Source organism: Schistocerca serialis, chromosome 11 (assembly GCF_023864345.2).
Source record: "Schistocerca serialis cubense isolate TAMUIC-IGC-003099 chromosome 11, iqSchSeri2.2, whole genome shotgun sequence".
NCBI classification, from domain to species: Eukaryota; Metazoa; Arthropoda; class Insecta; order Orthoptera; family Acrididae; genus Schistocerca; species Schistocerca serialis.
Window position 1 is genome coordinate 99,677,934 of NC_064648.1, and position 16,421 is coordinate 99,694,354.

Genomic DNA, 16,421 nt, shown 5'->3' on the forward strand with positions numbered 1-16,421 from the left:
AAACACTACACATGCATATCTTGAAAACAAGAATTTCAACAGGTAAATTAAGAGAGGAATATTTGTCCATACAACACCAGAGCTGTGATGTAGAGAAAATTGGAAATATGTATAAAAAACACTTTCTATTTACCAGATACTGTGCCGAACAAAACTATACATTCACACCAAAACGCAAACAAGTCAGAAGCAACAACCAGAAAAGAAAAAAAAAAACACACACACACACACACACACACACACACACACACACACACACACACACACACACACACACACAACTGTAGATGTAATGACTGGACCCAGACACCACATGGGTAGCCCAGCGAGTAGCTTCCATTAATGGCCTTCGGTATGGTATTATAGCTTCCACTGTGTGTGATCTGGAGACCTAGCCTTTAACACCTGTACCTGAATCAGTTCAGGGTCTTCTTGCATCCCAGGTGATCTGCTGTTGGGGATTCAAAAAAAATATTTTAAAATGCCTGATTGTAAGTGTATTGTTAAGCTTACTATTGTTTCCACCCTGCCAAACATTCTTGTGGTCTTCAGTCTGAATAGGGTTTGATATAGCTTTCCATGCTACTTTATCTGGTGGAAGTCTGTTTATCTTTAGATGATTACTACAATCTACAGTCATTTGAACCTTCTTACTGTATTCTGCTCTTTCTGTATAACTTGTACCACTGTACTTTCCTCCAATACTAATCCATGATTCCTTGGTGCTTCACAATGTGTCCTGTCAGTAGATTATTATTATTATTATTATTATTTTTTTTTTTTTTTTTTGTGACGTTAGGTCACAAATTTATTTTCTCCTCAATTCTATTCATTATTTCCTCTAATCTTCAGCATTCTTCTGTAGCAAAACACATAAAAGGATTCTATATTCGTTTTACATCTGAACTGTCAGTTCCCATGTTTCACTGTCATACAAGGCTATGCTCCAAGCAAATAGCTTCAGAAGACACTTCCTAACACATTAAATTTATATAATTTGTTAATAAATGACTTTCTTTCTAAAATATATTTTTTGCCACTGCTGGTCTGCATTTTATGCCCTCTCTACTTCAGCCACAATCAATTATTTTGCTGTCCAAATAGCAAAACTCATCTTTTACTTTAAGAATCTCATTTCATAATATAATTTCTTCAACATTGCCCAGTTTAATTGGACTACATTCAGTTATCCTTGTTTTGCTTTTGTTGATGCTCATCTTATAGTTTTCCTTCAAGACACTGTCCATTCCATTCAACTGCTCTTTCATGTCCTTTACTGTGTCTGACAGTATTATCATACAACTGGGTTATTTTTCTCCAAAGGTCTCACTAATTTTCTTATAGGTGATATCTATCTTCTCTATAGTTATAAATGCTTCTATAGGCTTGCATTTATCGTCTAACCATTCTTGCTTAGCCGTTTTACACTTTTTGTCAACATCATTTTCTACACATCTGTAATCCATTTTGTGTGTTTCTTTTGCTGCATTTTAATGTTTTCTGGTTTCATCAATTAAATTCAGTATCCAAGGATTCTACCAGATCTTGTCTTTCTACCTATTTTATCTTCTACTGCCTCAAAGCTACCCATTCATCTAATTCTTTTCTTCTGTTTCAGTCAATCTCTGCATAATGCTTCCTTTGAAACTCTCAACAACCTCTGCTTCTTTCTGCATATCGAAATCCTATGGCCATGTTGGCTGACCAGGCCAGTCAGTCATCCAGACTGTCGCCCCTGCAACTACTGGAAAGGTTGCGGACACACTTCAAGAACCATGTTTCTCTGACCTCTCCACAGATTTCCTCTGTTGTGGCTACACAGATATTATACCTGTCTGTATTGTTGAGGGCCACTAGCTATCCTGTCTCGGAAAGGTCTGTGGTGTATTGGAGGGGTGCATGTGTGTACCATGCATCATTTGCATGTATACAGGGTTTTACATCTGTTTCAGAGCCAATGTCTCTCTCTCTCTCTCTCTCTCTCTCTCTCTCTCTCTCTCTCTCTCTCTCTCTGTGTGTGTGTGTGTGTGTGTGTGTGTGTGTGTGTGTGTGTGTGTGTGTGTGTGTGTGTGTGTTTGAAATTAATTAATTAATTAATTCCTCAGCATATTTGTTTGTTTTTATTTATTGAACTGAAATTGTTTCCTGTTTACGTACAGTCATTATCCACGCGATTGGAGCCATACTAGATGGCCAATAAAAATGCTGCAGCTTGCCCTTGTTTCTGATTTACATGAAATCAAATAACAAACTTTGCTGTTTTACTCAATGAAATAAACTTATCAATGACTGTTTTACCTAAAGCTAAAAATGTTTTTCAAAACAAAGGAAAAGCCAACTGCAAAAGTGTTATTTTGTCATTATTTTAAAATCATTATTTGCTCTACTTTCCTGGTTCTTTTTGTGTCCTAGTATTAGTTGTACTTAAAAAGTCTTATAGAATGAACTGGACATTGTTCACTTGTGAGATGAGTGTTAAAGAAGTAAGGATCTAATTATACATATTCAGTATTTCTCTTACATAAATCTGAAATGTCTCAGCCTTCCATTTTTGGAACATATTGAAGTGCAATTAAAATAAATAGGTATGAACCAGTAGCTTGCAGTACCATATGTTAAACAAAATCACACACTTTTAAATTAAAATGTATACTAAAATGTAACAACCTGAATCAGTAGTAAATAATGTTGTTGTTGATATTTGTCTGATCATTTTCCTTAGAAATGTGTTAAACCTTAGCATATATTTGCATTACTTAAGCCTTATGACGACTCTGGATTTGGAGGACATGTCACCAATCAATGTTTTTATGTTCTTCTCATTCTTCAGGTTGGTTCATAGTATGGGTGAGAGCTGTGGCATTTCATTCGAAGAAACTGTTCATGGAGGAGTAATCCATGACAAGCTGGAGAGAGGTGCAGAGGACACAGTACCTGTCTACTTATGTACCCATACACAAGGATTGACTTTGCAAGAGGATAGCTCATTCAGCACCAGACACAATTGTAGTTTAAGTGAAATGGAATTGCATGAATTTAGTTGCAGTTTCTGCTTACAGATATTTCCTTCAAAATACAGGCTTATAATGCATATCTTCACCCACATTGATGGTGTACAGCCACCTATATTTGTTTGTAGGTCATGTGGGGAGGTATTTTCCAGTAAATCTAGCTTGAACAAACATTTGAAAGGTAGTGGAGGAAATGAAGCCTTATCTGCTGGCAATAGAGAGATATTTGACAGCTGTGATGAGCATGAAAACATTATCTTGGAAGATGGTAAAGCAGTTTCTGTAACAGAACAAACTGAGAAGCAGTTTTCACACAAAGGAACTTTGAAAACTTCAAAGAATTGCATGAAGGACATATGTGACACACACAGTATAACACATGTTGCAGAGAGACAAGACAAAAGTGATAGTTATGGAACTTCATGTACAGCAGATAATGCCAGTACTGATGCTGCTGTAGTTACTGTAAAGAGACCCCACAAATGTGACATCTGTGGCAAATCTTTCTTTGAATTGTGTCATCTGAAGACACATTCGTTGATTCACACTGGAAAGAGACCACACAGATGCAATATTTGTGGCAAATCTTTTATTCAGTTAGGTCATCTCAACAGTCATTCATTAATACATTCTGGAAAGAAACCACACAAATGTGACATTTGTGACAAATCTTTTATTGAGTTGCGCTATCTCAAGGGGCATTCTTTGGTTCACACTGGCAAGAGACTATACAAATGTGATATTTGTGGCAAATCTTTTACACGCTTGCATAATCTCAAGAGGCATGAATTACTACACGCTGGATATAGGCCTCATAAATGTGACATTTGTGGCAAATGTTTTGCTCAGTTGGATACTCTCAAGAGCCACACATTAATGCACTCTGGAGAGAGACCCCACAAATGTGACATTTGTGGTAAAACTTTTACTGAGTTGCGTTGGCTCAAGAGGCACGCAACGATTCACTCAGGAAAAAGACAACACAAATGCAAAATTTGTGGCAAGTCTTTTACTCAGTTGGCTCATCTTAAGAGCCATTTACTAATACACACTGGCAAGAGACGTAAGGAATATGCTACCTAAGGCAAAGAATTTGCGCTTGCTGGTGCCCTCAAGGTCCACATGATAATACATATTGGAGGAAGACATTGACACCTGTGAAAAGCCTTAACATGTGTCAGGATTTTGAAGATATATGCAGTAATATGCACTAGAAAGAAGTCACAGAGAATGTGACAGATCAATTTGTTTAGCAAGACATTTCACGAAGTTGCAGTACTAAAAATGAGAAACCAATCACCCGATGTGGACTCTGTGATTGATACTCCTATGTCCCTATTGCACTTCAGAAGTTCATCATTGTAGAGAAATTGCTTACCTACATTAGTAATTGAACATATCATGCAGTATTCATCACTCCACATAGTTGAAGGAAATGTAATGGTTTGTCAGTTATCATTCTAAAGATGGGATGTCAAGACTCATATTAGGCATAGAGCAGGAAAAAATAAGTTCATGGCATATCCTTCACTCAGGTTAGTATTTGGAGAAAGATCACAGTAACGTGATGAGTGTGGTAGTTGATACTCGGGCATACTTACACAACAGTAGTGCTGTGTATGTAATGTTGTCTACATATGTGTACTTATTCTGCTGATCCTCTGTTATGAAATATCTGGTAATGGCAAATATATACTAAGGAGCCAGAACTAGATCATGGGATTAATAGTGTGTTGGCCCACCCTTGGAACACTTTGCAGCAGTCATTCTGCATGGTCTGATTTCCAGAGCTATGTTGTGCCAGATGTCTATACATAGATCACTCAGTTCCCAAATTGTAGGCCAACTGGTTTGTGAGCACAGAACAAATGCCAAGTTAGCTTCCCAGATGTGTCCCACTAGGTTTGTATCAGGTAAATTGGGTGGCCAATATGTCAGTATGAGTTGTAGGCACGATTGGCATTGTGACATGAACAATTATCCTGGAAGATGCTAGCATTGTAGGGTCAGCCATCAAGCATGAGGGCTGTAGGTTGCTGCAGTAATGGTCTTGTAGTCCACAGACATCATTGTCCTTCAGTTATCGTTTGTACTCTAGCAGCCCAAGTGAATGCCCCCCATTACATAATACTTCATGCATTGACTGTGTCTCTGGGGTGGTGCACATTTTGAGCAGGTATTGATATGCATGACGACTTATTTGGACAGTACTATTGACCAGCTGTAACAAGTAAAATCACTTATGTGTCCAGGTGACATTTTCATTGGGCTGTGATGCAATCCCAATAATCTTGTGCTCACCGCAGTCATAATTGTCAATGTTGTTGGATCAAAATGGGAACATACAGTGTTCGTATGCTGTGGCACTGTTGTCACACCTGCTAGTGTCACTGTTTCTGTTGTTTTAGAGAGAGGATCAGCTTCTTACCTTCACATTCTGCAAAAAGACATGGATTTCTTAATCTTTGTCACCAGTCTGTGGTTTCAATGCCCTTGAACAACTTTCCATGGATGCTCACAAAACTAGCACACAAACAGCCAACCAGTTTTGTTGCTTTTCAGATGCTCATTCCCAGGCAATAGGCCCTAACAATCTGCCCTTCATCAGAGGCCGTTGTTGTAGTGGTCTTCAGTCCAAACATTGGTTTGATGCAGCTCTCCACACTACTCTATCCTGTGCAGTCTTCCTCATCTCTGAATAACTATTTCAATTTACATCCTTCTGGATCTGCCTAGTGTATTCATCTATTTCTTCCACTCTATGATTTTTACTGCTCCACCTGCCTCAAGTACTAAACTGATTATCCCTTGATATCTCTGAATGTGTCCTATCACCAATATTTTCTTCTAGTCAGTTTGTACCACAAATTTTATTTCTGTCCAATTCTATTCATTACCTCCACATTAGTTACTTTATCTGGTCATCTAATCTTCAACATTATTCTGTAGCACTACATTTTGAAAGCATCTATTTGCTTTTTGTCTAAGCTGTTTCACATCCGCACAAAAGCTTTTAGAAAAGACTTCCTAATGCTTAACTCTGTATCTCATGTTAACAAATTTCTCCTCTGCAGGAACACTTTCCTTACCATTGCCAGTCTACATTTTATGTCCCCTCTACTTTGGCCGTCATCAGTTATTTTGCTGCCCAAATAGCAAACCTCCATCTCCCACTTGTCTCGTTTCCTAATCTAATTCCTGGACCATCATCTGATTTAATTCAACTTCATTCAGTTATCCTTGTTTTGTCCAGTCCATTCAGCTGTTGCTCCAAGTCCTTTGCTGTCTCTGACAGGATTACAATGTCACTTGCCAACCTAAAAGCTTTTATTTCTTTTCCCTGGACTTTAATTCGAACTACAAATTTTCTTTGGTTTCCTTTACTGCTTGCTCAATGTACAGATAGAATAAGATTAGGGATAGGCTACAACCATGTCTCACTCCCTCTCAACAACTGCTTCCCTTTTATGCCTGTTGATTCTTCTAACTGCCATGTGGTTTCTGTACAAGTTGTAACCAGCCTTTTGCTCCCTGTATTTTACTCCTGCTACCTCCAAAATTTCAGAGAGAGTATTCCAGTCAACATTGTCTAAACCTTTTTGTCAGTCTACAAATGCTATATACATAGGTTTGCCTATCCTTAACTAATCTTCTAAGCTGAAGTCATAGGGTCAGTATTCCCTTGAGTGTTTCTACATTTCTCTGGAATCCAAACTGATCTTTCCCAAGGTCAGCTTATACCAGTTTTTCCATGCTTCTGTAAAGAATTTGTGATTGTATTTTGCAACCATGACCTATAAAATTATAGTTTGCTGATACTAACACCTGCTGTGTTTGGAATTGGATTTATTACATTTATCTATAAGGTATGAGTGTATTTCATAGTCTCATACATCTTACTTACCAGATGGAAGAGGTTTGTCATTGGCTACCAGTAGTTCTGACAGAATGTCATCTACTCCCAAGGCTGTGTTTTGACTCCTGTCTTTCAGTGCTGAAATTCTTCTTGCAGTATCATACCTCCCATGTGATGTTCATCTATGCCCTCTTCCATTTCTATAATATTTCCTTAAAGTTCATCACAGTATGCTCCTGCCTTTCAGCTCTCCCTTCTTTGCTTAGTACTGGATTTCTATCTGAGCTTTTGATATTTATACAGCTGCTTTTATTTTTTCCAAAGGCTTCTTGAATTTTCCTGTATGTAGTACCTATATTTCCTCTAGTGATTCATATGAATCCTTGTACAGGGTGACACACGGGAAATGGACGGTGTTGAATTGCGTAGTACTGAGGGCGTGGTGGTGGGAGGTGGTCATGGTGGGGATAATTCTGATCCACACAAGACGTCATTTCATGTACTCAGTCACTATGGAGCAGTGGGGCTTGCAACATCGAGTGTTTGTCTATGACAGTTTCGTGAAAAGTGGTGAGCCTATTATTGCTACGCAGCGATTGTTTCGTGCGCAGTTTAAAGTTGGTCAACATGGAGCTGTTCCGAGCCGTAACACAATCCTCAGATAGGTGGAAAACTTCAGATCAACTGGAAACATACTGGATAAGAAGCATCCTGGTCCGAGACGCAGAGTAACGACACCAGAAAATGTTGAAAGGGTAAGGCAAGCAGCAGTCAGAAGCCCAGGACGGTTAGCTTGATGTCATGCTAGTGAGTTACGAATCAGCCGTGAATCGGTTAGACGAATTTTGCATAAAAAATTAATATTCCATCCCTACAAAATGCTCATTGTCCAACAACTTCAGGAAACTGATTTTGCTGTACGAGAAGACTTCACTTACAGAATGAAAGTGATTTTGGGATCGAATGAAAATGAAATTTTATTGATGAGCGATTAAGCTCATTTTCATTTAAACAGGACCATGAATAACCAAAAACTATGTTACTGGGCTCCAGAGCATTCACACCTTATCCACCATCATCCTCTACACTCAGAAAAAGTAACAGTCTGGTGTGCTCTTGGCTCTGTTGGCATTGTTGGACCTTATTTTATTTTATTTTTTAAGAGAATGGGGTCACAGTTATTGTTAAATCAATTTGTCACGTTCGTATTCTTGAAACCAGAACTAAGAAGATGACGAATCCCTTTAAAACACATTTGGTTCCAGCAGGATGGGGCAACATCGCGCACTGCAAGCACTTCAGTGACAGTTGTTGGACGCATGTTTCCTGGCCAGATTGTCTCACGTTTTGGCAATGTTCCTTGGCCTCCCAGGTCTGCCAGCTTGTCAGTATGTGACTTTTTTCTGTGGAGTTACCTTAGGAACTGTGTCTGTAACCTAAACCTCAAAATTTGGACGAGTTGATGAATGCAATCATTCAAGAAATTGCTGCCATCCCTGCAGAGATTTTAGTCCATGTGATGGAGGATTTTGAGAAGAGAAATGATGGACATCACCTTGACAACATTATTTTTCACAAATAACTTTGTGAACTAAAATGACAAATAATGACATTTCATTTTGTGTAAATAAACATGCATTAATTTTAAAGTTGGCTGAGTATTATTTCATTAAAAACTGTCCGTTTCCTGTGTGTCACCCTGTCTCTGTCCTCTAGCCATTCCAACATTGCAGTTTGGCACTTGGTGTCAACCTCGTTTTTTAGGTGTTTGTATTCCCTTTTACCTGCTTCATTTTCGTATTTTCCCCTTTCATCAGTTGCATTCAATGTCTTGTGTTATTCAAAGATGTTGACTAGGCCTTGTCTTTTTACATATTTAATCCTCTGCTGCCTTCACTATTTCATCTCTCAAAGCTACCCTTTTGTGTTCTACTATATTCATTTCTCCTGTTCTGGAGAGTTGTTTTGTAATACTCCCTCTGAAATTCTCAACAACCTCTAGCTCATCCAACTTATCTAGGTTCCATCCCCCTTAATTTCCCACCTTTTTGCAATTTCTTCAGTTTTAATCTACAGTTCATAACCAACAAATTGTATTCCGAGTCCACATCTACTCATGAAAATATCTCGTAACTTAAAATCTGGTTCCAAAGTCTCTGTCTTACCATCACGTAACCATTGTTAAACCTTCTGGTGTCTCCTGGTCTCTTCCACAGATACACTCATCTTTCATAATTTGTAAACGAAGTGTAAGTCCCTAGAATGCCAGTTTTATTTCTCCTGAGGACATCCTTTTGAGAAGTCCACTCTGAGATATGAGTGGAGGACTATTTTATCCCCAGAATATTTTACCCAAGAGATGCCATCGTCATTTTAACCACTGAACTGCATAGCCTCAGAAAAATTAAAATGTACACTGATAGGTTCCGGCACAGCAAGGCCTGTTTGGCTGATGTTAGATCAATCTGTCTTAGAGACTATTGCCCCTGCAACTACTGAAAAGGCAGATGCCTCTCTTCAGGAACCACACCTTCGTCTGGCCTTTTAACAGATAATCCTTTGTTGTGGTTGCTCCTACAGTATGACCACCCCACCAATAATAAGGCGTGGGCGGGGGGGGGGGGGGGGGGGGGTTAGAACTGCTTGCATCAGTGAAATTACACGTCTGTGGCCTGTATTTTGTAGAATGATTATCCATTCGTTTTAGGCTTTGCTTATGTACAATCCTTACTTTGTCGTTTGAGCACCGCTGCCAGGTGGCATTCGGTCTCCATGTGGGCAGTAGTCATAGTGTATTTGCTTGTCAGTGTATCTTCATAAAGGAGTGTCAGCCAGTAAAATATATAACAAATTTATCAAGCTTAGTTGCGCCTTATACCAATCCATTACTGCTCATTAGAGAGCATATATTTATTGAGATATGCTTTCTATATATTATATAGCTCTGTACATGATTTGGGGTTGATGAACATTAGTGTTATGCATGGGAATTCTAATTTATTTGTTCCATGTTTAATACTTCATAACCTCTGCACAAAAATACTGGGATGGACAACTGCATCATATAAGGTTAAGTTTAAGTCGCCAGTTGCTTCTGTAAAACATGAGGACACTATTTGAAAGAAACCTAAGTGTGATTACTAAGGGCCTGAATTTTACCCTTCAATGGGCACACATGTGGCAGTTTCCCTCAAGATATAGTTTTCTTTTATTATCAAAGATAGCATTATAGTTGGGTGCCCATCCAAATACTTGTTTGTTATTCACAACAGATACCATCACTACATTTGTACAAGTATTGTTGTTCGGAAAATGAGTATTGTGGTTGCGGTGTGTTTCCAGCTATGTGCCTTGTGATGTGTTTTCTATACTTGTTTTCTTTCACTTCAAAGCTATCTTTCCTTTATTCTAGTATGTACCGAATATTAGAATCTAACCGAGATACCATATGCATTACTCATTATTTTTTTTAAAATCTTGGGTATTCATTTGCAACAATATCTTACTTTTATAAACATTTCTTTGCTAGGTCTCATAAAAGAATGGGAATAGAGAAAACAATAGCATTTTACAGGCACTGTCAAATTGTACATCCTGAAGACTATGATAATTTTCAGAATAATTATTGGAATTGTCCAATTTGTGTGAATCTGATTTGGAAGAGGAAGTTATTGAAGAAGAAAACCACAGCACTGACTGAACAACCAACTGTGGAAGGAGATGACCATATGGGTGAAGAGGGATGACAACAAACATATATATTTTTACACAGGAAAAGATGAAGAAAGTATTTGGATTAGTGAACCACTTCCTCCTTGTAAAATCAAGGCCAAGAACGTCCTAAAAGTTTGGCAAAGTCCAAAAGCAACTGCTGAAAGTACAGAAAATTGTGGAAAATATAAACTGACACCCGCAGAATAGTGAAAGAGCTGAAGTTAAAACATTCAATAGAATGAGACCTTAGAGACACCACAAAACCATAGATAATGGCTCTTCTAGGTGCAGTATATGTAGTAAGTATAAAAAGAGCAGCACACATGAACTGCTGTGAACTGTGGGGTTCAGATGGCATATGAATGAACATTTTACAATCTCTCTTCAGCTATAAGCATTTTTCCTTTCTTTTTCGAATTCTTAGGTTCAACAACTTGGGCATCCTGAATGAGAGAAAACAAAGTGACAAACTAGCACCTATTGATGCTTCCATCATGAATTTGTCAACAACTGTCTTGCTCACGACAGTGCGAGTGAGTTTGTCATTGATGAGAAGAGATGTTGCGTTCTTTCAGAGGATGCTGTGTATTTGTACAGTATCTTATAAATCAGGGGTAGGCAACCACAAAGCTTTCACGATCTACTATTCCTTACCAACATATGAAAGTGATCTACTTTTAAAAATTCAATAGCTACATTTTTAATTTTTGGATGCCGGTACTGCAAAGCAACTATTAAAACTAAAAGCTTTAAATTTTTACTATTTATTCGAAACATAATAATTTTCTTTCATAATATTCTGAAGTATACTCTTACATTAATAACCCAAGTATTATTTTGCATTTAATGTGAAATCTGAGTAGTTGTTTGGTGTTTAACTTGTTACACTTAGTCGAATACATGAGTCCAGATGTTTATTAATCAACCTTGTTCTGTGTTTATTTTTAATGAAGTTCATATTTGAAAACAGTGATTCACACAGGTAGGTAGAAGCAAAGAAGGCCTTTATTCTAGGAGCAACATTAACTAAGATAGGGTATTTCTCCTGAGGAATTAGAGGCCAACGGGACTGGGTTCTGCAACACTTTTGAGAAACAAATCACTTTTAATGATATTATTTCAAGTTCAAGAGCTGCCCTATCTGTCAGAAACTTCTGCAATGGAAGAAGATATATTCAATAATTCAATGTTAGCCCAAAGGAAAGATACAAACTGGGTTATCACTGAAATCTCCCCTCAAACTGGAGATCATTATTGCATGATATTCACTATTGTAAGGTATCTCACTTTCTTCTATTTGTGTCTTCAGAGTTGGAAAATGTCTTAATTCACCCCTCGTAAGGCAGCACTCCCACAAAAAACAATTTTCAGTAAAAGAATTTACTTCAGATATCATATCAGCAATATCTTTGTCATTGCCTTGAAATTTCAAATTCAGCTCATTAAGCTTATCTGTTAGGTGAATTAAGGAAGCAAAATTCATAAGCCAGAGAGGATCTTCAATACAAGCTGACCACCCTCATCGTGTTCTTAAAAAAACAGTTTGATAGACGGTAAAGGCTTGTGGAAATGTTGCAGCACTTTTCTCTTGCTGAGCCAATGCACTTCAGTGTGGAGCAGTTAATCTCCATACTGTAGTTCTAGTTCATTTGCCAAATCTTTGAAACGTCGTCTTTGAAGAGAGTGAGACCTAATTTTGTTGACTATCTTTACAACAGTATTCATAGTTTCATTCAAATTTAAAAACTTTCCGCAAAGAGACTGCTGGTGTAAAATACAGTGATAAGTTAAAAACGGTGGAAAACTTTCATCTCTTTGGCACAGAGCAATAAAACCACTTTTAGAACTGCTCAAGGCTGGTGCTTCATCTGTGGTAATGCTTACACGCTTGTGGATAGGTATTTTCTCCAATAGAATGAGTTGCTTCATGGCAAAAAATATCTTCTCCTCTTGTATGGCCTTTCAAAGAAATTACTTTCAAAAGTTCTTCCTTGACAGTAAAGTTATCAAAAACCATCCTTACAAAAACTGGCAACTGAGCAATACCTCTTGCATCAATGGACTCGTCTAATTGCATTTAAAAATGACAGCACTCATCCAAATCTGTTTTCAGTTGAAAGGAAACTTCATTAGACATAATTTCAACTCTCCTTGTGACTCTTCTTGATGAAAGTTGAAGGGATTCAATGGCAGCAACTATTTTAGACTTTTTCGTGAAATTATGAAACAACTCGTCAGCAGCTTCTCAAAACGCTTCTTTTACAAATTTACCGTCTTCGAAGGGTTCCTTCCTTTTCGCCAATACATTCAAAACACGATAAGAAGCATGAGTGGCAGCAACACTTTCGTCTACTGGTTTCGTGAACATGCTTTGTTGTACACTTAATTGATTTTTAAGTTTCTGGATTTTCTCATTTCTCTGTTCGGAGTTTCCTGTAAACTTTGTGTTAACATGTGAGTGCACAGTTTTGAAATGTCTCTCGACGTTTGTCTTTTTCACAAATGCAATTTTAGCGTCACAAAATAAACAAATGCATGTGCCGTTTCTTTTTGTTATGAAAAATTCGTGTACCCATTCAGAATGAAAATGATAAATTTTACGTTTTTTTGATACATAACTCATTATGTGTGAAGTCGCTGCACTACTCGTATGTTCTCGAAAATTGTCAACAAGGTACGCAACTACACATGCTCAGCGCTGAGTACGACAGCACAAAAAGTTCTACCTATGTCCTTTTCATTATCTATTACATCGCGGAAGTTGGTCGTGCACGGCACAGAACTCACCGCCATTTCCAGACACGTACTGAACACATTTCATAAAGATGAATGAAACAGTGAAGCAGCGAGTGGCACACAGGTGGTGACTGATTTAACTAATGCAGCAAAAAATTTTAGGGGTTCAAGGTAGTTGTTGGTGCCAGTTCAACGCTGTTATTAACAATTAAAACCACTTGTATCGAAGGAACACGCATTTATACTGCTACGGAAAACAATTGATTTTATTCAACAATTTTTCTTTTGCACTCGCATTACTCATGCAATCTACCAAATAAGCGCTCGCGATCTATCAGTAGATCGCGATTGACGTGGTGCTGACCCCTGTTCTAAATAAACCTACAAAATAGGGAATCATGATTTGCGCCTTGTGTGATGTAAAAAGACTTTATACCGTGAACTTCGAGATTTATTGTGGCAAGCAGTGGCAGTTTGAATGGCATGCCTGCTGAAGGGTTAATTAAAAGGCACAATTTGTGTTGGACTAAATACATACACAGGAATTATTTCAGTTTCATGCATTCTAAATGTAATTTCATATTGTGTATTTTTCTTACATTCTGTGAATGAACATGATGTATTCAGAACTGTCTACTTACGATTTGTATTTTATTTCATAGTCGTGGTGGTTATGATCAATTTATTTTCAGTTTTACTACCAATTCATTATTAGTGTAAGACATCTGGTTTGGTATATCTTGTCAAACGTGTAATAACCTAAGGTAATCATAACTGAGGGGCAGTTTTGCAACTCTCTCTTGTAGTGATGCCATAACAATTGTTGTTGTTGTTGTTGTTGTGGTCTTCAGTCCTGAGACTGGTTTGATGCAGCTCCCCATGCTACTCTATCCTGTGCAAGCTTTTTCATCTCCCAGTACTTACTGCAACCTACATCCTTCTGAATCTGCTTAGTGTATTCATCTCTTGGTCTCCCTATACGATTTTTACCCTCCACCATGCCCTCCAATGCTAAATTTGTGATTCCTTGATGCCTCAGAACATGCCCTACCAACCAGTCCCTCCTTCTTGTCAAGTTGCGCCACAAACTCCTCTTCTCCCCTATTCTATTCAATACCTCCTCTTTAGTTACGTGATGTACCCATCTAATCTTCAGCATTCTTCTGTAGCACCACATTTCGAAAGCTTCTATTGTCTTCCTGTCCAAACTATTTATCGTCCCTGTTTCACTTCCATACATGGCTACACTCCATTCAAATACTTTCAGAAACGACTTCCTGACACTTAAATCTATACTCGATGTTAACAAATTCCTCTTCTTCAGAAACGTTTTCCTTGTCATTGCCAGTCTACATTTTAAATCCTCTCTACTTCGACCATCATCAGTTATTTTGCTCCCCAAATAGCAAAACACATTTACTAGTTCAAGTGTCTCATTTCCTAATCGAATTCCCTCAGCATCACCCGACTTAATTCGACTACACTCCATGATCCTCGTTATGCTTTCGTTGATTATCATCCTACATCCTCCTTTCAAGACACTGTCCATTCTGTTCAACTGCTCTTCCTTTGCTGTCTCTGACAGAATTACAATGTCATCGGCAAACTTAAAAGTTTTTATTTCTTCTCCATGGGTTTTAGTACCTACTCCGAATTTTTCATTTGTTTCCTTTACTGCTTGCTCAATATACAGATTGAATAACATTGGGCAGAGGCTACAACCCTGTCACACTCCCTTCCCAACCACTGCCTCCTTACATGCTCCTCGACTCTTATAACTGCCATCTGGTTCCTGTACAAATTGTAAATAGCCTTTCGCTCCCTGTATTTTACCCCTGCCACCTTTAGAATTTGAAAGAGACTATTCCAGTCAACATTGTCAATAGCTTTCTCTAAGTCTACAAATTCTAGAAAAGTAGGTTTGCCTTTCCTTAATCTTTCTTCTAAGATAAGGTGTAAGGTCAGTATTCCCTCATGTGTTCCAATATTTCTCTGGAATCCAAACTGATCTTCCCCAAGGTCGACTTCTACCAGTTTTTCCATTCGTCTGTAAAGAATTTGCATTAGTATTTTGCAGCTGTGACTTATTAAACTGATAGTTCGGTAATTTTCACATCTGTCAACACCTGCTTTCTTTGGGATTGGAATTATTATATTCTTATTGAAGTTTGAGGGTACTTCGCCTGTCTCATACATCTTGTTCACCAGATGGTAGAGTTTTGTCATGACTGGCTCTCCCAAGGCTGTCAGTAGTTCTAATGGAATGTTGTCTACTCCCGGGGCCTTGTTTTGGCTCAAGTCTTTCAGTGCTCTGTCAAACTCTTCAGGCAGTATCGTATCTCCCATTTCATCTTCATCTACATCCTCTTCCATTTCCATAATATTGTCCTCAAGTACATCGCCCTTGTGTAGACCCTCTATATACTCCTTCCACGCTTCTGGTTTCCCTTCTTTGCTTAGAATGGGTTTCCATCTGAGCTCTTCTCTTTTCTACAAAGGTCTCTTTAATTTTCCTGTAGGCAGTATGTATCTTACCCCTAGTGAGATCAGCCTCTACATCCTTACATTGGTCCTCTAGCCATCCCTGCTTAGCCATTTTGCACTTCTGTCGATCTCATTTTTGAGACGTTTGTATTCCTTTTTGCCTGCTTCATTTACTGCATTTTTATATTTTCTCCTTCCATCAATGAAATTCAATATTTCTTCTGTTACCCAAGGATTTCTACTAGCCCTCGTCTTTTTACCTACTTGATCGTCTGCTGCCTTCACTACTTCATCCCTCAGTGCTATCCATTCTTCTTCTACTGTATTTCTTTCCCACATCCTGTCAATTGTTCCCTTATGCTCTCCCTGAAACTCTCTATTACATCTGGGTTAGTCGGTTTATCCAGGTCCCATCTCCTTAAATTCCCACCTTTTTGCAGTTTCTTCAGTTTTAATCTACAGTTTATAACCAATAGATTGTGGTCGGAGCCCACATCTAACCCTGGAAATGTCTTACAATTTAAAATCCGGTTCCTAAATCTCTGTCTTACTATTATATAATCTATCTGATACCTTTTAGTATCTCCTGGGTTCTTTCGTGTATACAACCATCTTTCATG

At 38.1% G+C, this 16,421-nt stretch overlaps 2 protein-coding genes across 3 annotated transcripts in view; both read left to right on the top strand.

The window, feature by feature from the left end:
• Positions 1-8,516, top strand: part of LOC126426733 (zinc finger protein 430-like) — a 495,002-nt gene extending 486,486 nt beyond the window's left edge. Inside the window, exon 7 of one of the 2 annotated variants that reach the window (XR_007576404.1) lies at positions 6,741-8,516. Coding sequence is in view for 1 of the 2 variants with exons in the window: in XM_050088700.1 (XP_049944657.1) it covers positions 2,160-2,247 (88 nt within the window). In the remaining variant the exon portion in view is untranslated. Of the gene's footprint in view, positions 1-2,159; positions 2,624-6,740 lie in introns of those variants that run through there. The other variant, XM_050088700.1, reaches the window with a different exon arrangement.
• LOC126426735 (zinc finger protein 724-like) lies at positions 1,706-8,516 on the top strand. Its single transcript, XM_050088705.1, has 2 exons — positions 1,706-1,875; positions 2,831-8,516. Exon 2 carries the CDS (start codon positions 2,844-2,846, stop codon positions 4,092-4,094), a length of 1,251 nt encoding a protein of 416 aa, XP_049944662.1. The 5' UTR covers positions 1,706-1,875; positions 2,831-2,843; the 3' UTR covers positions 4,095-8,516.
• Positions 8,517-16,421: the final 7,905 nt, after the last annotated feature.